Genomic DNA, 20,555 nt, shown 5'->3' with positions numbered 1-20,555 from the left:
CAGCGTGATTCTCCCCCGGCCCCTCCCTTTGGCCACACGCGTGCCCCGCTCCTTCCTCCCCCACCTCTGCGTGTCTGGACAGCTGGCTGCCCGTCTTTATGAGGCTCTGCCAGCCCCTTCAGTGGTTTTCCCAAACGCCGTTGCTCCCTTCCCGCCTCTGTGCCACTCACTCTTGGCGAATGGTTTCTAATCCCGCTGCAGGAACCCCCTCCCGCTCCGAAGCGGAAGAACAAACCACGAGGAACCACCTGCCCCCCATCTTCCTCTGCTCCTGGCGGGTCCAACACTCGCGGGGCAGCAGAGTCAGCTGGGCGTGTTATTCCAGGCCAGTGTGAATGAAACTGGAACCTGGGAGCGAGGCTCGGGCATCGGCATTTAAGACCCCTCTGCCTGCATGCTACTGGGCGGCCAGTGCCGAGAAGCGCTTATTCTGGTCCCAAGCGAGCCTCAAATGTGAGCGCGCGTCAGAATCACCAGGGGGTCGTTCAGACACCCACGTTGCTGGGCCCCGTCCCCCGACAGTCTGATTCAGCAGGCAGGGGCAGGGAGGGGGCTGAGAGCGTGCATCTCGAACGCTCCCAGGGGGTGCTGGATACGACCCAGTGGTCCTCCTGTGGAGTGGCCGGCACGAGGGGGAGTTTGGGAAGGGAGTCAGGTGCGTGGACGGAAGACAGGAAGACTTACGCTTGACCCGTGGGGACCGCCACAGACACCAGAAGACGCGCCCGCTTCCCTCGGTAGGGCCGGTACCCTGCCTTTGTCTGGAGGCCAGCCTCTTCCACCCTCTGGGGGTCCGTCTGCCTCCTTCTCTCATGACCTGTTCACTTGTCTGCCGTCCTAAGACCCCTTGTCTCCGTGTCCGCCCCAGCCACCGTCTCCCCCCGCCAAGCCTCAGCTTGCTCTCTGCTCCTTCCTCGAGGTCCTCAGCGTGCTGCTGTCATTACTTCACTCAGCGGCCCCATCCGCAATGTGATGGGCATTGGCCACAAGCCCTTTTCTGTATTCGACACTGTTCGCTGCCCCCCGCCAAGAGTTCTTTTTCTTTTCTTTCTTGTCATTGTTTTGTTTTAGCGCAAGCAGGGGAGGGGTAGAGAGGGGGAGATAGGATCTGAAGCAGGCTCTGTGCGGACAGCAGTGAGCCTGACGCGGGGCTCGAACCCACGAGCCGTGAGATCACGGTCTGAGCCAAAGCCGGACGCTCAACCGACTGAGCCACCCGGGCGCCCCTTTTTCTGTCCTTTAAATGTTAAAGCTGTTGCGTTAAACGGAGCCAGAACCCGTCAGTTCCGATCAATACATCTCACTGCCCGATCGATGTAACCCTGCTGAACGTCTTTTCCTGGATGCCCTTCTGGCGAGTTCTTGGCCCGTCTTTTGTTTGCCTCCTCTTAGCGCGTCCTGCTCCTCCCGGGCCCCTCCGTGGCTGGGGGCTCACCCCCTACCCCGTTGCCAAACCCGGAAACGTGGCCACCCCCCTGCGCGCCTCCCTCCCGTCACCCACACACACTCCAGTAACGGAAGTCTCATCTCCCCAACGTCCCGTCACCGCCACCCGTCTCTAAGCTTGAGTCCCCACCATTTTTGTCCTGACCCCCCCCCCCCCCCCCAAGAATCAAACCAGCTCGAACCTCCCGTGGGCCTGCTTCCTGCTCTGGTCTCCCGGCCCCCAGGACGATCTTTCAGGACAGGAAACCCTAGGCAGTCGCCCCCTACAGAGGTTTCCCACACCTCTGGGCTGACTGCACCTGCATGGCCTCGGGGCAGCCGTCTGTCAAGGCCTCAGAAAACACGCGGGGGGGGGGGGGGGCCCAGGGCTGGGCGGGCGCGCTTCCTCCAAACACAGGGAAAAAGAGGTCGGGTCCCAGGGTTGTGGGATCAAGCCCCGCGTCGGGCTCTGCACTGAGCGTGGAGCCTCCTTGGGATTCTCTCTCTCTCTCTCTCTCTCTCTCTCTCTGCCCCTCCCCTGCTTTCTCTTTCTCTCTGCCCCTCCCCTGCTGGTGCAGGTGTTCGCTCGCTCGCTCTGTGTCTAAAAACTAAAATTAAATCATCAAAAAGAAGTGATCTGTGTTTATTTTTTTTTAACGCACCTCTTCCTCCTCTTTCACGCTGATCATTCCGTTTCCTGTCTTACGAGGCCACAGTCACGTGCTTCCGGTGACCAGCAGTCACTGTCCAGAGCAGGGCCCCGGAAATCTTTGTCAGGGGAGTGCACTGGAAAAGCCGCTTGAGGAAGTGTCACTCGTGACTGTGCATGTGGCCCCGTGCTCGGAAAACGGGCCGCCCACCCTCCACCCACGTCACGCTTCAAATGCCGCTCCTTTTTGACGTGGCAGCTTCCTGAGCCCAAGCCCCTGTGCGACCCCCTTTGCTTTGTTCTGTTTCACAAGCGAAATCATGGGGGCAAAGTCTGGCGGGAACTGGAACCCCCCTCCCCCCCCCGTTGGAAGTGAGAGCCTGAATCGCGTGGCACGTGGCCAGCTGTCTTCTGGGCGGCACGGGAACAGTTGGTGACAGCTGGATACAATCAAGTTCCATTACAAACAGATTTTAAGTGCCATTCACACAGAAGAAATTGCGAGCTTTAGCAAAATAAAATCTGGGGGTTTTCAAAGCGAGACAATGCCCCAATCTCGGCCCGCACGAGCGATCTGGTCTGTGGTCTCTTACGTGTGCGAAGCACCCTTTCCTCCCCAGCGCCCCGCCTGCCGGGAGAGCGGAACCAGAGAGCCAGGGAAGAACCCCTCGCAGGCCAGCTGCCCGGTCCCCTGGCTTGGGTTTATGGAGGACGCCGGGTCGAATGCCTTTCTCAACACCGTTCCCGCTCGCGTGTATCGGCTTTTCTAGAAGAGCCCCTGGCTGCCTTCCACTCTGGCCTCAGGTGGACACGAGATCATGACCTGAAACCGAAGTCAGATGCTCAACTGACCGAGCCACCCATGCGCCCCTAAAAGTTCTATCTTAAAACTTTAACAGAGGTATAGGGGCGCCTGGGGGGCTCAGTTGAATGTCTGACTTTAGCTCAGGTCATGATCTCATGGTTCATAAGTTCGAGCCCCACATCAGGTTCTGCATTGACAGTGTGGAGTCTGCTTGGGATGCTCTCCCTCTCTCTCTCTCTGTCCCTCTCCCTCTCTAAATTAATTAATTAATTAAATAAATTACTATAAATAAATAAATAGGGGCACCTGGGTGGCTCAGTTGGTTGGGCAACTGACTTCAGCTCAGGTCATGATCTCACCGTTCGTGAGTTCAAGCCCCATGTGGGGCTCTGTGCTGACAGCTCAGAGCCTGGAGCCTGCTTCGGATTCTATGTCTCCCTCTCTCTCTGCCCCTCCCCTGCTCTCTCTCTCTCTCTCTCTCTCTCTCTCTCTGTCTCTCAAAAAAAAAAAAAAAACATTAAAAAAGTTGTTTTCAATAAAACATAAAATAGGTATATATTTGGCATATGGTATATATGATGTATAATTTAAAAGCTCTATATGTCCCAGGCCTACCATAACAAAGCCCCACAAATTGGAGGGCTTGAAACAACAGAAATTTATGCCCTCTCACCATATGCTTCTGGACGCCTGAAACCTGCAGAAAGTGTGGGCTGAGCCGCACTCCTCCTGACGCCCCCAGTGGCTCTTGGTTTGTGGTCACAACCCTCCAATCTGCCTCCTCTGGGTGTGTCTGTGCCCTAATCTCCTTGTCTTAGAAAGTCACCAGTCATTGGATTAGGGCCACTCTAATGACTTCGTTTTAACTTGATTCCATCTGCAAAGAACCTATTTGCAAATAAGATCACAATTCACAGGTGTTGGGGGCTAGGGTTTCAAGGTTCCTTTCTGGGGGCCCCAGTCCAACCCCTAACAATATGGAAGGATGGGTAATGAAGAGTCTCTCCTACTCCTCCTGTCTGTCTCTGGAAGGAGCTCTCCGAGAGGCAGGCATGGCCCGGACACTCCGTGAGGGTGGGGCTTTCCTGCCACTGTCTCCATGGCTGTGTCCCCAGCACCTTGAACAGTGCCTGGTACGGTGCAGGCCCCCAACACACATTTGTCGGGTAAACGTCTACTACGTGTGTAAATATTTTTATTACAAATGGAAATATACGCTCCGGTTCTGTCCCTGCTTTTTTCACTGCCTACAGCTTGGGAATCATCTCACGCTGGTCAATACGGAAACCGGCCTCAGTCTCTTTAAAGCCTGTGAACGGTCCTTTGTAACGAAAGCACCGTAACACATTAACCTGCCCCCTGTTGAACACAGATTGTTTCTGAAGAAGTTTGAATCACCACAGTGTAAGCACAAGAAAATTTTGCTTAAAACCTTCCTTCATAATTCTGATTTTTAAAAAAATGTTTCGAATGTTTATTTTTGAGAGAGAAAGAGACAGCATGAGCAGGGGAGGGGCAGAGAGACAGGGAGACACAGAATCTGGATCAAGCTCCATCCAGGCTCTGAGCTGTCAGCACAGAGCCCGAGATGGGGCTCGAACCCACAAGCCTTGGGATTACGACCTGAGCTGAAACCAAGAGTTGGACGTCTCACCAACTGAGCCACCCAGATTCCCCCGATTTAAAAAGTCGGTCGTGGCGTCTGACTCTTGCTTTCAGCTCAGGTTCTAATCTCACCGTCTGTGGGTTCGAGCCCCACGCTGGGCTCTGCACTGACAACACGGAGCCTTCTTAGGAGATTCTGTCTCTCCCTCTCTCTCTGCCCCTTCCCTACTTGTGCTGTCTCTGTCTCTCTCTAAAGAAATACACTTAAAAAAAATAACATTAACATAAAAAACCCTTTATGGACCAACCACAGGGAAAAGGCATATATTTCAGGTTGTCTGAAGAAACAGCAATGCAGGGAGGAGGCATTGGGGGGAGTCCCAGGTCCTCCGTGGAGTCCCGTGTCTCCCAGCTCTCCCTGCCTCCAGCTCTCTCCCCTCCAGGGGCTGAGGCCACAAGCAGCTAGCGAAGCCGGCCTGGTGTGTCTCCCACCGTGCACCGCGGCCTCGGTGAGCCTCAGTTTCCAAATCTGTGGTTCAGGGAAAACATCGAAGCAATCCCTGTGTCACAGATGTGATCTAATGGAGCGTCTTTGGCAGTGACTTTGAGTCAGAAATCCAAGTCGCGTCCTTGCACGCCTTCACACCCGACCGAAACAAGCACTGTATTACGTGTGACCGATGCGGATCTTGGATTTTAGTCCATTTTCATCTAACGATGATGGGTTTCTCCGCCGTCGAGAGTTGGGACCTGCTATTTGAAAGCCCCTGCTGGAATAAGACCTTGTCAGGTAAACGAGCTTGTACACAGTCAAGTGCCATGCTAATTGCAATGATGAGCATTGACACCAGTACCCCTCATTATCCTAACGGGCTGACATTTGGGAGTTGGGACCACGATCGATTTCCGTGTGGATAGTGAGAATTACCCTGTCCTCTGAATGGCTTTTCTTCCCGAGGTTTGGTCACCGAGCAAGAGTTCAGGTGGCAAGGGACCCCCGCATCGTACCGTCAAGGGAAGAAAGCCAGCTCGGGAATGCCTTGAATCTCCTGGTGACTCTGGCCTAGAGAGTGGTAAGGAGAAGACACAGAGGGGACGGATGTCAGTGAGAGTCTCGGTGCTCCGCTAGGGTGAAAGGAGATCAACCAGGTCAAAGCCAGTCGATGGAGCATCGAAGCCCAGGCCAACACGAACAACACGCAGCCAAATCACTGAGCACACACACCCCCAAAGGACACGGTCACGCCGGGGCCCAAATAGGACTCCCTGCTGTAAAGTCCCCGCTATAAACTAGACCATGTGGCGAAATCAGTGAAGATGAAACTCATGAATCCACCAGAATCAACCTTTTAGGAGAAAGATAACATCATCTATTCAAGAGAAGTGTCTAATTTCTGGAATCATTTGAAAGAAACACTTGGGGGGGGGATATGCCTAAAGAAATGGAGACACTAAGGTTCCCCACCAAAGGCTGGGTTGGTCCGCTCGTGAAATTAAGAGGGATGTTCGGGAAGGAGCCATTTTCTTAGAAGAGTGGGCCAGAGCTGTAGCCCCACCCCCCAGATAGGATGTAAAGATTCGGGTTCTTTAGGCTGTTATCTTGAAATCCGTCTCCTCTAACAGAAGTGACGTCAGCCAGCCGTGTAGAAGTTGAGCGGAAGACAGGGACAGACCTGTCCCTTCAGAGATCAGTTCTGGGCAGAATGCACGTTTACAGGCAGAGGCTGCATTTTGTGGGCAGGAAAGGGTCTGGAGGGTTGAGGGGCTTGCCCAGGTCACAGGGCTAATCAGAAGCAGATCTGAAATAAAAGCGCCAGAGTTTCCTCATTCATTCTTTCTTTCTTTTCCCTCAAGGGGAAATTACTTTTCTTTGTTGCCTAGAACAATTGAGAAGTCCTGGGAGGCATACTTGGGGGTTGGCCAGTAATGAAATAGGCTGCCGGGAGGGGTCACACTTCCCCCACCCCCGCCCCCACCAAGGAGATATTCCAAGAGAGGTTCATGAGCATTCAGGAACTTGGCCGAGGCCAGCTCTCCTCCAGCAGCCCCAGGTGAGGCGCACTGTGTTACGTGTCCAATGATCTGTCCAAAAGGAGGGGCTTGGACCAGCCAGAGTGACCGAGTGATCCCGAAGTCCCTGAGGCTCCTGTAATTTTCATGGCTAGCGCTAAACCAAGAAAGATCCCGTGCATCTGGGAGTGGCTAGAAAAGTAGCTTTTTTTTTTCTTTATTTTTCTAAATTAACAACAATGAAGATACATTCACACTGTGTAAAAAGACCAGACAGCACAGAAAGACCATGACAAAGTATAGAATGAAATGTAGGTCACGGGGCCCCTGGGTGGCTGAGGCAGTTTAGCCTCCAACTCTTGGCTTCGGCACCGGTCATGATCTCACGGTTCGTGAGTTCTAGCCCCACGTGGAGCTCTGTGCTGACAGTGCAGAGCCTGCTTGGGATTCTGTCTCTCCCTCTCTCTGCCCCTCCCCTGCTTGCCAGCTCTCTCTCTCTCTCTCTCAAAATAAGTAAATAAACTTAAAAATGAAAGAAGGATAAAAAAAAAGTCTCAACCTCCCTTTCTCCCAGTTTATTCCTTTTAACTTCTTTTGTGGAGCCTTCCAGAAAAATCGTTTTGCACAGAACAACACATATATTTACACGCAGCATTTGTATCTACCGGTGAGTGTTTCAAAGTGGACAAGGGAGGGCACCGGGGATTCAAAAACACTGAAACTGTCCATAAAAGTTGTGAGCTATCAGTGTAGACAAGCACTCTCAGGAAGGAACGGTTCCAGCAGGAAAGTCAGCCAAGACGGGGTTGCATTGGGGACAGGACGGCCCACAGGAAGAGTTATCTTCACCTCCCTCTTGTGACTTGTCTAAACCCCCAGAGGTCCGTGGATGTCCACGGAGGTCCTGAGGTAGTGCACGGTGTTTGGGTGAGGAGTCCTGAGTTCTGGGGCTGTCATTCCACAGCCCTGAGATTTTCCTCTTTGTCACAGAGAAACGGCCTTCGTGTCTCACTTGATCCCTTCTTGTATTCTTTTGCTGTCTTGTGAGCAATTATCATAAAGGGTCGGGTAGGAACGCAGTAAGGTGGGGGGGGGGGCGTTTAGCATGGTAATGTTGGGAGATGTCCGGGAGAGGGGCCACTGCCTGGCCCTTGCCTCAGCCCTGTGTGTGCCCTGGACCTCCTAGGGCCTCAGTTTCTTTGTCTGCGAGATCTCAGGACACTGTTCTCCAAGGGTCTTTCCAGTGCATTCTTCCATCCCCTCACTGGTTAATGCAAGCAGATACCTGTTAAGGAGCCCAGCACCCTGATAGCAGAGGTCTCCAACTTTCAGGTGCAGAGCTTCGCTGCCCCAGCACAGCAAAGGGAAGGGGACTGGTTAAGCCTGGTGCGGGCAAATAAAACACGTAGGGAACAGTCTAGAAACGTGTGGATTTAGAGATGCAAGAATCAGGAGCACGAAAATCCTGAAATGCTGGGGGGTGAGGTGCCTCCCTTTGAAACCTGATCCAGGAAAATTCAAAGGACTAATAAAAGCATGTATGAAAGCAGTGAAGTCATGGCACGCATGGGGCTAAGGTTTGGACCACAGAAATCAATGAATTCAAATGCTGTGCAGCCTCTGGCCAAGGACACGGCCCTCCCTGGCAAGCTGAGGCGGGCATGACCTTCGGGGCTGACGTCAACGAGGACCACCCTTCCCTTCGTGGCCGGACGCGACCTTGGGCGTGTGGGCGGCCGCCCGCCGGCTGTGGGCTGGGCACGCCGCACCGCCCTTGCGAAACCCGAAACAGGCGGGGCCCGCGGAGGCGGCCGGGCGGGGCTTCGGGACCAGGGGGCGGGGCCCGGGCGTGCGCGCGTGCGCAGGCGCGGGTCTGGAGTTGGCGGCGTGCCCGGGGGTGCGCGCGCGCGTGTGGGTGTGTGGGCGGCGGGCGGGGTCTCGGGGGGGCGGGGTCCGGGGGCCGCGCGTGCGCAGGTGCGGGCCTGGAGTTGGCCGTGTGTGGAGGGGGGGAGGGGGGATGCGCGCGCGCGTGGGCGGCGGGCGGGGTCTCGGGCTCGGGGGGCGGGCCCCGGGCGGGCGCGCGTGCGCAGGCGCGTGCGGGCGGCGGCCGCGTGCCGGGGCGCGCGCGGGTGGCGGGCGGGGCCCCCCGCGGGAGTCAAGGGGCCGGCGGCAGCGGCAGCGGCGGCGGCGGCGGCGGCGGCGCGGGCCGGGGGCGGGGCTCTGAGCCGGACCGAGGCGCACGGGGCCAGGCGCGGCGGGACGTGAGGGGCGAGCGGCGGGGCCCGGCGCGCAGCCCGGCGCCGGCACCATGGAGGAGGACGACAGCTACGGTCAGTACGGCCCGCGGCGCGGCCGGGCAAGCGCCCCCTCCCGCGCTTCCTGCCGTGCCCGCCCGGCGCCTCCGGCTGCTCGGGCGGCTGGCGCTTCGCGGCGACGGCGGTGCGGGACTGGAGCCCAGGGGTCGGCGGTGTTCGGGGACCGGAGGCCGGGGTCGCGCGGCGTCTCCTGCGGGGGCCGCGTCCCCCTAGTTTCGGGCCTCTGTGGGGTGCGCAAGTTGTGTGCCGGGTCCGCGTCTTTGTTCGCGGGCGAGGAGCACACATGGGCGGCCACGGAGCGCACAGGCTTCCCCGGGGCGCTGCTGCGGGCGGGCTGCGGGGAGCGGGCGCCGTCGGGCGGGCTCCGGCCCCTCCGCCGGCCCCCGGCCCCCCGCGAGCTGTGCCAGCCCCCCGCGAAGCCCGGCCGCGCTTCGGGAACACCCAAGTTTGCGCTCCCGCGGGTGCGCGGGGACAGATCGCCCTGCACGACGTCCCACTTGACAGTTCCCACATTGCCCTCCTGCGACCCTTACCACCCCCGGCCCCCCGAACCGCTGGTGGCCGGGAGCCGGCGCATCCCCCCCTCAAAACAGCCTGAAACTGCGGGGCTCGCCGCAGGTTCCTTGGGAATTGAGTAACACTGTATTCGGGAGGAATTTCGGAAAGAACTGGCAACTAGGACGAGGGGCGAACTTGGGTGGTTTTGGTAGCCGCGCAGGAGGCAGCCCCGTTTACAGCGCTTGTGCGGCTCGCTGGAGCCGGTCCGGGGGCAGTCGCGGAGGCAGGTCTGGTGTCTTGTGTTTATTTACAAGTAAGGCGTTGTGGAGCTGTTGGCTGCGGAAGAGGGGGGCCTGTGACCCGCAACTTGACCCCGAGCCGCGCGCCGGGGAATGTGCAGCTGCTCTCTAGACCCACTGGCAGCTCAAGTCCGGAGCGCGTTGGGGATGGCGACCGTCAGACGTCCCCGAGTTACCTTCCAAAGAGAAGCCTTCTGTGCGCTCCTTTTTGTGATGGGAGGGGGGGGGGAATCACCCACTGGCTGGCCTCAGAGGATCTTTCCGCCCCTCCTGCCTCCTCTTTTCTGCACATGAGAAGCTTCGCCTGCTGCTATTTTCTCTTCCTTCTCTTGCCATTGAATCTGTGTGGGACCCCGGGGTTCTGCCAGGCTTTCTTCTTGCCCTCTGCTAGTGTTCTGACCCACCAAGCGGGGCAGGAAGCTGTCGGTCTGGTTGCTTTTAATGCAGCGACTGCTTTGCCAACGGGCATGCGGCGAATTTGTGCTTGGAAGGGGTAAATGGAAGCGGGCGGATTGGTGTCCTGGGGCAGCTGTACCGGATTAGCACAAACTCGATGGCTCGGAACAACATAAATTTATGCTCGTGTCGTTTTGGAGGTCACGAGCCCACATTTGGGTCTCACTGGGCTGCCGTCAAGGTGTTTGCAGGACTGTGTTCCGTTCTGGGGGGCTCTAGGGGAGGATCCATTTCCTGTTTCAGCTTCTAGAGGCCACCTTAATTCCTTGCGGGGTGGGGGGGGGCACCTTTCATCTTCAGAGCCAGCAGGTAGCCTCTTCTTATTAGGACCCTTGTGATTACATTGGACCCGCCTGGACGGTCCAGCTTAGCAGGGGTACTCCGCAGGGGTAATCCCACGTTTGCCACCTAGGGTAACACAGTCATCAGTTTTGGCGATTAGGTCACGGACATCTTTGGGGGCCGATATTCTGCTGACCACACGTAAAGATGAGAAAGAAGTTTGTTCTTCCCCTTCATACAGTTAAAAATGTCATCTTCTTTGTATTTTGGTGGAACCAAAAACGTTGGAATTAAAGAAGATTCCCCACCCGTAGGGCTCGCCACACAAGAAGTACCTAATGGCTACGAAGAATAAGAATGTCAGTTCTTTGAGGGTTGTCTCTGTCCCCAGAGCGGCGGTTCCCCTCCCGGATTTTACAGGGAACCCACCTCGCGGGGGTAGGACACGTGGGGTGCAGACTCATAGAGCACACAAAATGCACGCCCAGACGGTCTCTCGGCACCTCCAACCTCCGTCGTGTCGTGAGTTAGCCTAGCGCACAGGCCCTGTTTTTAACGTTGTGTCTCAGGGGAAGGATTGTGGTTTCCTGGCTGCCACGTGGGCATGAAACACTTCTGGAACAGAATTCGTTCATAACACGCTGAAGACAGAGGATGAGTTTTAGACTTTCCCTGTTCAATTACAGAGAACTTAAAACACTAATAGAACAGCCTTTTTTTTTTTTTTTTTTGAATGTTTATTTTTGAGAGAGCGAGCAAGGGAGGGGCAGAGAGAGAGAGAGACACACACACACACACACACACACACACAGAATCCAAGGCAGGCTCCAGGTTCCAAGCTGTCAGCACAGAGCCCAACGCGGGGCTCGAACCCACGAACCGCAAGATCGTGACCTGAGCCAAAGTCGGACGCTCAACCTACTGAGCCACCCAGGCACCCCCAGAACGGCCTTTCCCGACTGTGGACTCCGGTGTTCTGTAGACCCAGTGACCACACCTTCGAGTTCGGATGCCCTTCCTCTCGTAGACGCGCCCTATAATGCCGTCTTTTTAATTCAGAGGTTCTTAACTCACTGGACAGGTATCGGGTGCTTCGCACGGTGCACGTGGTGGGGCACAATGGACTGTGAGGACCCGGGCCAGGGGGTAGGAGGAGAGTTGAACAGAAGTCCCCTTCGGGCTTTGTTTTCTTTGAAAACCGTGGAATTGGTGATTTTCTAAAAGCTTAATTGACGTTGGAAGAGAGGTGTGCCTATTGCTTGTGGCTGGTCGATCTTCATCCCCCAGTTTCTTTCTAAACACTGTGAAATAATTGGGACTTTTTTTTTTTAAAGGGTCACGCTCTCTTCTTAGGTCACCATTCTTTGCGGATTTCACAGTTCTCTTTGCAAGAGGAAGAGGGATTTTTGCCTTCGTAGATACCCTGCCCGAGAAAAGACTCCGTGACCATTCCCCTTGGTGCCTCCTGAACTTGAGTGGACATTGTAAACCTGCGGGCCACCTCTTAGCGGGCCTCTGGGGCCCTCCCGAAAGCGTACGTGAAAGTTTTTGTGCATGTGCGTATTTGGAGGGTCCTTAGCTTGGTTCTCGGGAGGTTCTGACCCAGGAATTGCGGTTCCAGAGTCCCCGTGGGTTGTCCACCCCTCTCTCGGGACAGATTGTGAGGGAGAGGTGGGCAGGGCCATCCCGTAGTGACTTTGGAAGAAGCATTAGCCATCAGGATTCTGTGTCACGGTTCTGACCTCAGACCATCAAATATCTGGGCAGAGCCGCTGAAGAGCTTTGAACCCGTGGTGCCATGTATGGCCTTTACTTCCCGAACACAGCTCCTACTCTCCTTGCTTTCCATTAGCTTCAGACTTGTCCCAAGTTTCGCCATGAGGGAGAACTGGCCTGTAAGGAGTAAGCTTCTGTGTGAAGGACACGCTGACCTCAGCCCGGGCCCGACTTCCGCCATCAGAAGACGGAACGAGGTGTGGGCAGTGGGGTGCGTGGGCGCTGCTGTGGCAGGGGTGGGAGCCCCGTGCCTTCAGGGGAGATTTGCTGTCTCGTCTCTGTGCCTCGGGGGCAGGCCAGCGTGGGGTTGAGACCCAGCACAGACCCCTCGGCAGCCGTTGAGGGAACGGTAGTAGACTGAACCGGGTTCCATGCTGCAGAAGTTCATGTTCAGTGGTTAAGTTTTTGCCTGCCGCTCTCCATCCCAAACAGAAACAGGAACACCCCTCTGTACGCGTTTGACCCTGTGCCAGACCAGTCTTCCTTTTTTTTCCCCCCCCCCGGTGATAATGGTGTCTTTCGTTGTTCTCAACGTCAGTTACACGCTTAGTGATTTGCCTTTATGGAAAACAATACAGTTCTATGAAGTCAGGGTTTTCTTAGAAAAATCTGGAACATAAAGTTACCATAATTATACATTTTGTGGTCTTTAAGGTAGATTTCCAGGGGTGATATTAACCTGTCAGAGGCGATAAACATTTTTAGAATTCTTGGTACATGGTGCCGACTTGCTTTCCCAAGGGGCTGTACAGATATACCCTGTTCCCAGCGATGTATGGGGGAACGTGTTTGAGTATCACGGCAAGTACGCCACTGGTGAGGATTTGCATTTGAAAGCTTTTTTTTTTTAAAGAAAACAAATCTACTGGTTACAAAATGGCACCTCATTAAATCACTAGCTGGGTTGAAAGACTCTTTTGGGTGTTTGCGTATTATGACCTGCGTGTTTGTGTGGGATGATGGCTTCTTTATTTACTTACCTGAGATTAACTTTTTTTGTGTGGCTGCGAACAAATGAACTGTTTTTCTCACTGTGATGTTTTCAGCTTGGGGAAAGATTTTGGGGTTGGGGTGAGATTTTGCCCAATGGTGGTGTTCACCTGTTTATCTTTTTTTAATTGTTTCTCTTTTTTATTTGAAAGGGTTCGTTTATTTTGAGAGAGAGTGTGAGCAGCGGAGGGGCAGAGAGAGAGGGAGAGAGAGAATCCCAAGCAGGCTCTGTGCTGTCAGCATCAGAGCCCGACGCGGGGCTTGAACCCACGGACCCATGAGATCATGACCTGAGCCTAAATCAAGAGTTAGACGCTTAACCGACTGAGCTACGCAGGCGCACCTAATTTTTCTCCTAAGGATTGAAGACCTCTCAACCCATATATTGTCTTCTGGCCAAATACAAACGTTTCCTTTAGAGGAGAAGTCATGAGTTAGGTCGCTCTTACAGGTCTGGGTTATGATGATGCTTGGGTCGGTCCGTGGGATCTTAAGGTTCATACCCGTTTCTTTCTAAATGTCCCGTGTATTAATCACGAGCAGTCTTGCCAAATGGGTTTTCCTTAATGTGTTTCAAACATTCAAGATCAGGTAGTTCTACAGAAGGAACTGGAAGGAGAGTGCCTTCCAGTTCAAGGGTGAGAGCAAACCCACGGGTCAGTTGGCGAGGGTGAGGCCGACGTGCGGGCGTGTTGCCCTGGATTGTGGGGCAGAGGTTCAGCGTGGGGCCGGGTGGCCGCCAGAGTCCACCCCCGAAGACCTGTCCGCCCCTTTCCTGTTCGCCCTCCAGCACGAAAGGCTCGGACAGCGGGCTCCTGGAGACAGTACTTTGCCCGAACCTGTCCATTGGCTTTGTTGCCACACTGCCTCTTGATTGTCTAATTATTGTTGCTTAGTTTCAGTTGCAATAATAGAGGCACGGAGGAGGTGGAAAATGATTTAGAAATGTTCAAGAAGTGAGTCCCACATCCTCTGAAACTGCTGGTAGTGTTGTTTTGCGGGTCTCTCTGCACTAAAAGCACGTAAGATAGGCTGAAGGCTGTGTAGGGGATTTTTGTTACCCGTCCTTATCCAGGATGGTGTGACAGTGTCTGTCTCTGTGATGCTGAGGTGGCCGTGAGCTGCTTTCTGAGCTGCCTGGCTCCTTTAACAAGGGTCAGGACATGACCTTCCTTATCTGAGTCTTTTCCTGTTTTTTACCTTTTTTTTTTTTTTTTTTTTTTTTGAGTCTTCAAGGTTTCCTATTTCAGAAGAGTACCTTTCTCTGGCATCGTTACAGTGCATAGTATAATTATTAATGCTGGTGCGAAGGATGGAATCGGTGTCCTGCTATTAAAAAACCTTTCCTCTTCGGTGGTGCCGTCGTAGGCCCGTCTGGGCAAGCAGTTCGGAAGCGCGTATTCGGTCAGCCAGCAACCCCCCCCCTCCCCCCGCCCCAGCGTGCAGCCCCCGTTGGCAGGCGTGCTTGGAGCCTAGAAGACAGACGTGGAGGCCTTGAGGGCGAGGGTCAGAGTGCGTGTGGCAGGTGTGAAAATGTTGGGGTCGAGCCGGACTGGACGGACGACAGTTCACAGAACTGGGCTCTAGAAGCCCGGTCGGTGCCAACTGGGTGAAGACGGCAGGGAAATAACATGTCCAGCAGAGAGAGTGAGCCAGGGCCAGCAGGTGAGGGGCACTGGCCCCTCTGCACCTAGAGAACAGGAGGCCACAGACACAGGCCCTGGGGGGGGGGGCGGTAGGGGGGGGAGGACAGAGTCATGGAAGGCTTCTGTGTGTTCCAAAGACTGTTCTCTGAGCCACAAGGAGCCTGGGGGGCTGAACTGCGGTATTTCGAGGTGATGATTTTGCATTTTAGAAAGATCCCACTGCCTGCCGTGGTTCCAGGGGGCAGCGGGGAGATCCTTAGGAAGCCCTTGGCGCCATCCTGGTGGAGGAGGAGGACCTGGGCAAAGGCAGTAGGAGCGGGCAAGAGGGGGCATTAACCACAAGGACCGACAGTCATGGGGTCTGGTTGCCACGGCTCGGGAGAGACCGAGCGTTGCGGGAGCGAAACAGGGTTCCAGGTGAGCGCCGGGCTGCTGTCTCAGATGACTGCTTGGAGAGAGCCTTCAGATGAAGGCAGGTGCTCGGGTTTGGACATACTGAGTGGAGCCCGGGGAAATGGGGAGGTCGCGTGCTGAGAAGAGGGCGAAGGCTGTGGTCCTGGGCAAGGACGCCCAACCGACTGAGCCCCCCCCAGGCGCCCCAAACACCAAAATGTGTATTAAAAAAAAGACTATAGGGGTGCCTGGGGGACTCAGTCGGTTGAGCGTCCGACTTCAGCTCAGGTCATGATCTCACAGTCCGTGGGTTCGAGCCCCGTGTCGGGCTCTGTGCTGACAGCTCAGAGCCTGGACCCCGCTTCCGATTCTGTGTCTCCCTCTCTCTGCCCCTCCCCTGCTCGTGCTCTGTCTCTCTCTGTCTCAAAACTAAAATAAAACGTTAAAAAAAAATTAATACACGTTTTGAAAACGATTCTGAGCCAGTCTTGAATTACAGGATTCACTCACGGCTCCTCGAGCAGGACCGGGCTCATGTTCTTCTGTCTGTGGGGCTTTTGTAGCCAGCAGCTGCCAGGGCCACGTGTGTGTTTGCACCTATTAGCTTAAGTTACTTTAAGTTCTGTGTTTCCCTGAAACACGGCTTCCAGCAGCCCTAGTGACTGAAATTAAGAGGATATTTTGATTTCTAGCTGTATTCTCGTGTTTCTGGCTGCACGCTGGACGGTCCCCTTGGCCGTACGTCCCCGTCTCAGATTCCGCGTGTCTGAGGGTGTCCTGCCTCTCCAGTCCAGTCCTCCCTCCAGACTTCTCCTTTGTGGTTTTTGTTTTTTTTTTTTTTTTTTCACTTTTACCACCATTACCTATCACCCCAATTATTCATGCTTGGAAAGACATTTGATTCATTCTCTTTCTTGCCATCTGAATTGTTTTCCAGCTACCCATCCGTCTTTCTGCCCGTTGAGCATTTTTTTCATTACCTTCTCCGTGTCAGGGTGTTGGCTGGAATTTTAAAATACAGGCCTGCTTTCAGGAAGCTCCTAGTGGAGTTGACATGTTGAAAAATTTCAAGACTGTACAGCAGGAGCTCTGATGGACATGTGAGCAAATGCCGTGGGAGTCTGGAGGGTTCGGTTTTCACTGTGCTGGGTGAGAGAGAGTTCGGGGGCGGTGGCGGGGGTGGGGGGGGCACCTGGCTCTGGGGCCGGATGAGATGAGATGGAGGCACGCCAGAGCACAGCAGGAGTTCACAGCCTGCTCTGCGCTGAGTTCCTGCCGAGCACTTTGCCTGAGTTCTCCTTCGGTCCTCAGGGTGATCCTGCAGGGGAGGAGCACAGAGCCTGCCCGTCCCCAGGTGAAGAGGTCGCTGTGTATGTGAGGTGGCCTCACCGATGGGCGGCAGCCAGATTCGCAGACCCGAAGTCGCTTCTGCCGTGCTGTCTGCTCGTTCCTATTCCCCATTATTTCAGACCCCCTTTCCCACTTCCTCTGGACCCTCTGTGCCGTGTATCAGCTTTCTAAGCTCTCTGTGTCTCTCCTGGAGTTGGGGTGCGGAGTTCCGTGTCTTGCTGTAGTTGGGGTAGTTTTGTCGTTACAGCCTACATTGGGGGTCATGAAACAGATTTAGATTGAAAGAGCCCACCGTTAATGTTAGGGTGGAAATTGGAGGGTTCCAATTCCGGTTGGAGGGAAATTGGAAATGGGTTCCACAGGAGGCCATTCTTGCCCTTCATCTGTTGGAGGGTGTCGGTTTCGAGGTCAGCGTTCCCTCCCAGGGCCTCTGGTGACCCGGGCTTGGTGTGGTGGCAGGGGTGTGACGGGCTGGCCTTTGATGAGTCCCGAGAGCCAGAGCTTGTGTTGTGCTTGGGCGGCCAGAATGTCAGCGAGCAGTCGGGTCACCAGGTGACAGTTAACGTAAGCGATTTCCCCCCCCCCCACCCCCACCCCGCCCCTTACAGATCGTACTGAAGTTGGCCTCTCAGCCACCTACAGGGACCTTTCATGCCACTCCTTGCCTTTTCGCCCTTGTGATGAAATAGAGAAGGCCATTGAGAAAAGAAATTTCAACAGTGAAGTAGGAGAGTGCGGCTGGAGAACAGTATTTCTTCGGGCGAATGACAGTGCGTCTTCCAGCGTCTTCCCACCCGAGGCCCGGACTTGGCAGCTTTGTCTCCTGTCCGGGGAGAGGCCGGCGTCTGAGCGGGGCCCCCTCAGGACAGCGGTACCCCGGAGGGGTCACCGAGGATGCTGACGCAAGGCGTCAGCTCTGCGGGCTCAGAGACAGACTTTGGGGGCCTGGATTCCCAACCGTGATGCGAGATCGCCCATCTAGTGCCGTGTTTGAAGGAGTTGTAAAAGCCGGCTTTTGCACATTTGGCTCTCCCCGGCCATCCCCGGGAGCTCCCGCAGGGGGCCTGTGGTTCAGGACAGTGGGGGGCCTGGGGCGCGCCTCCCGGTTCCCAGCCGGGGGCCCTCACCCTCCTGTCAGGGCCGCACTGGACGGAGAGGGAGGCGGCACGCAGCTTCTGGGTGACCTGGGCCGTCTCCTTGGAGCCGAGGAGCCTCCGGGGCTCCTGGTCTGGGATGCTCCCCCCAGGGCGCTTCTCCTCCCTGGACCCCATGACTTGTCCTGATGGGGAACCGCTTTTTCTTCAGCCCGTTCGGTAACTTTGACGGAGACCTTCAGGGATCTGCCTCTGTGCCCGGGCGAAGCGTGGAGGAAAAGAAGTTCTGAAGAGTCTTAGGACTGTGATTGGAAGATGACTTCCCGGATTTCCGATAACCCCACAGAACTAGGGACGCCCCCTGGACTTGGTGGTCTGACTCTGGCTGTGGCCGCGGGGCGCGGGGAGGCTCCTCCACCGCTGGCCTCGGCGGCTGCTGACCTCAGCGAGGCCCCCCGGGTCCGCCGCTCGCACGTCTCGGCTCAGCCCGCCCGCGGGCTCTTCCCCCCGCTCGGATGCCTTCCTCCCCACGTCCTCCCGGTTCGTGCCCTTGCCCGCCAGCCTCGGCTCGTCCCTAGAGCACCTGCCGGCAGTCACGTGACTGCGTCCGCTCGGTCTCCGCCGCCGCCGCGGCGTCTCTGGTTACCGGCCGGGCCCCAGGTGCCCGGCGCCGGCCCGGACCTTGTGGGCTCTCGGAGTGCGTTGAAGGAGTCGCTCCGGCCGTCTCTCCGTCTGTGGCCGACAGGGAGACGAAGGCCACCGAAGGGGCCCGTGGCTGCCCGCGAGGTGCAGTTGAGATTAGAACGTAGCCCTCTCACCTCACTTGTAAAATGTCCCGCTTCGTGCCTCTGCTGTCCCGTGCTTTGTTCGGGGGCTCGGTTCCTGCGGCAGCTGGCTGTGGCCGTGACCCAGGGGGGAGGCTCCTCGCCGCTGACTTGCCGCTGAGCCGCGGGGAGGGTTATGGAAGCGCTTTCCGTGCGTTCCGACATATCAGTGCGCGTCTTAAAAAAGGAACATTGAGACGAAAAATAGGATTATTCTGCTCTTGAAAGACGAGTGCGGCAAGGAGGTTAAGGGGGGCTCCCGCAGGGGTGCCTGGGTGGCTCAGTCGATTAAGCGTCCAACTTCGGCTCATGATCGTGATCCGTCCGGTCCTTGAGTTCAGGCCCCGCGTCGGGCTCTGTGCTGACAGCTCGGAGCCTGGAGCCTGCTTGGGATTCTGTGTCTCCCTCTCTCTGCCCCTCCCCTGCTCACGCTCTGTCTCTCTCAAAAATAACAAATAAACATTTTTTAAAAATAAAAAAAAAGAGGGGCTCCTGCATTCTCCAGGAGGTGATTTGTGGTGTGGGCTTACTTTATTCTAGGAAGCGTTGACGTGTTTGACAAATGCCTGATAAGGAGTAGACCTAGGTTACCAATTTTTCTTCAGGATTAAAAAGTCAGGAAAGCAGCCGGACATGGTGGCGGAAGGCTGCTCTGACTCGGGATCGCTTCTGGATGTGCCCTCGTGTGTCGGCGAGGCGGGGACAGTGACTTTGCTGTATTTGTATTCTCTTCCTGTGGCTGCCGCTCAAAAGATCGCACGCTTACTGGCTCCAAACAACACAAATTTATTATCTTATTGTTCCGAGGGTCACAAGACTGGGTCTCACTGGGCTAAAACCAAGGTGTCAGCAGGGCCAGTTCCTTCTGGAGGCTCCTGGAGAGATTCTTTCCTTGCCCTTTTCACCTTTCAGAGGCCGCCTGTGTCCCTCGGCCCCTGACCCCTCCCTCCATCTCAGAGAGCCCGCAGTTCTTGCTAAACTCTTAATCTCATCATCCTGATCCTGAGTCCCCTGCCTCCTCCTCCTATATACGAGGCCCTGGTGGTTCCGTTGGGCCCGCCAGACGATCCGGGATCATCTCCCCATCGTCGGGACGGCTGGTGCGCTACCTTCACTCCCTCTGCGTCACTTCCCCTTCGCCGTGTGATTTAACAGATCCACACGTTCCCGGGACTAGGCTGTGGACATCTTTGGTGGTTCTGCCGACCACATCCGCCCTAGGACTTTTGTCCCTGGGTGTTTCTAGAGAGGGAAGTGTCCCACGTGGACAGTAAGGATTACAGTATTGATGGAGACTGGGTCTGCTCTTGGTAAGCATTTCTGGTTCTGGAAGAGCATTCCTGATTCAAAGGTGGAGGAGAGCACACGCAGAGCAGCCATGAACTTTGACCCGTCCATCCTGTTTCTGCTTCTCAGCAACCCTGTTTGTCATCAGACGACCAGAGAACAAAGACCATGTTTGGTCAGAAGGCTGTGTTGTTGCTGCCGATTCTTAGGAATGTTTTTGTACTTTCTTCAAGAGTAAGGAGAATTTTTCCAGGTTCCAGGTAATGGAAACATCCCTGCACAATGGTGCTTGATAGGAAAAAGTTGTTCATTATTCTGGACGGAGATATTGGCGTGACGTGATTTGGCGATCATTTTCCCAGGCATCTGCCCTTTTCTGCATCTCAGTGGACCTCTCGTTGCGTGGGGGAGGCGGGCTAGGGGCATTTACTCTTGCACAGATTCGTGCCAGAGGCTCATTTGGTTTAATTTCCACCCCAAATAGATTTCAAGGATACAAAACCAAATTTTTGGCCAAATACTACTGTTCTTTCTGAAGGTCCCGTTTTCTTAAACACATAAATGTGTGCGTATTTATAGCATTCTACTAAGAGGAATTTAAACTTCTGCTTTAAAAAAAATTATAAAGATAATACATCTTTATGGTAAAAAGTCAATTGCTAGAGAAAAGCACATAGTTAGAAGTCAAGTTTGATTTTTAAAGGGGTTTTTATAGGCTCTAGGACGTTTGCACAATTTTAGTTCTCTGCCGTATCCCCAGGGTCGGTTGCTTTCCACACAAAAGTAGGTTACACCTCACCTGATTTCAGCCTGGAGCCGCGGGACTGAAGGAGACAGTCCCTATGAGACTG

At 55.2% G+C, this 20,555-nt stretch overlaps 1 protein-coding gene across 1 annotated transcript in view; it reads left to right on the top strand.

Moving 5' to 3' along the window:
* Positions 1-8,734: 8,734 nt before the first annotated feature.
* Positions 8,735-20,555, top strand: part of CYTH1 (cytohesin 1) — a 78,715-nt gene continuing 66,894 nt past the window's right edge. The window contains exon 1 of the mRNA XM_042967613.1: positions 8,735-8,824. Within this exon, the coding sequence (XP_042823547.1) occupies positions 8,803-8,824 (22 nt within the window). The 5' untranslated portion in view covers positions 8,735-8,802. The remainder of the gene's footprint in view (positions 8,825-20,555) is intronic.

This window comes from Panthera tigris, chromosome E1 (assembly GCF_018350195.1).
Source record: "Panthera tigris isolate Pti1 chromosome E1, P.tigris_Pti1_mat1.1, whole genome shotgun sequence".
Lineage (NCBI taxonomy): Eukaryota > Metazoa > Chordata > Mammalia > Carnivora > Felidae > Panthera > Panthera tigris.
This window is presented reverse-complemented; position numbering and strand designations above follow the sequence as displayed.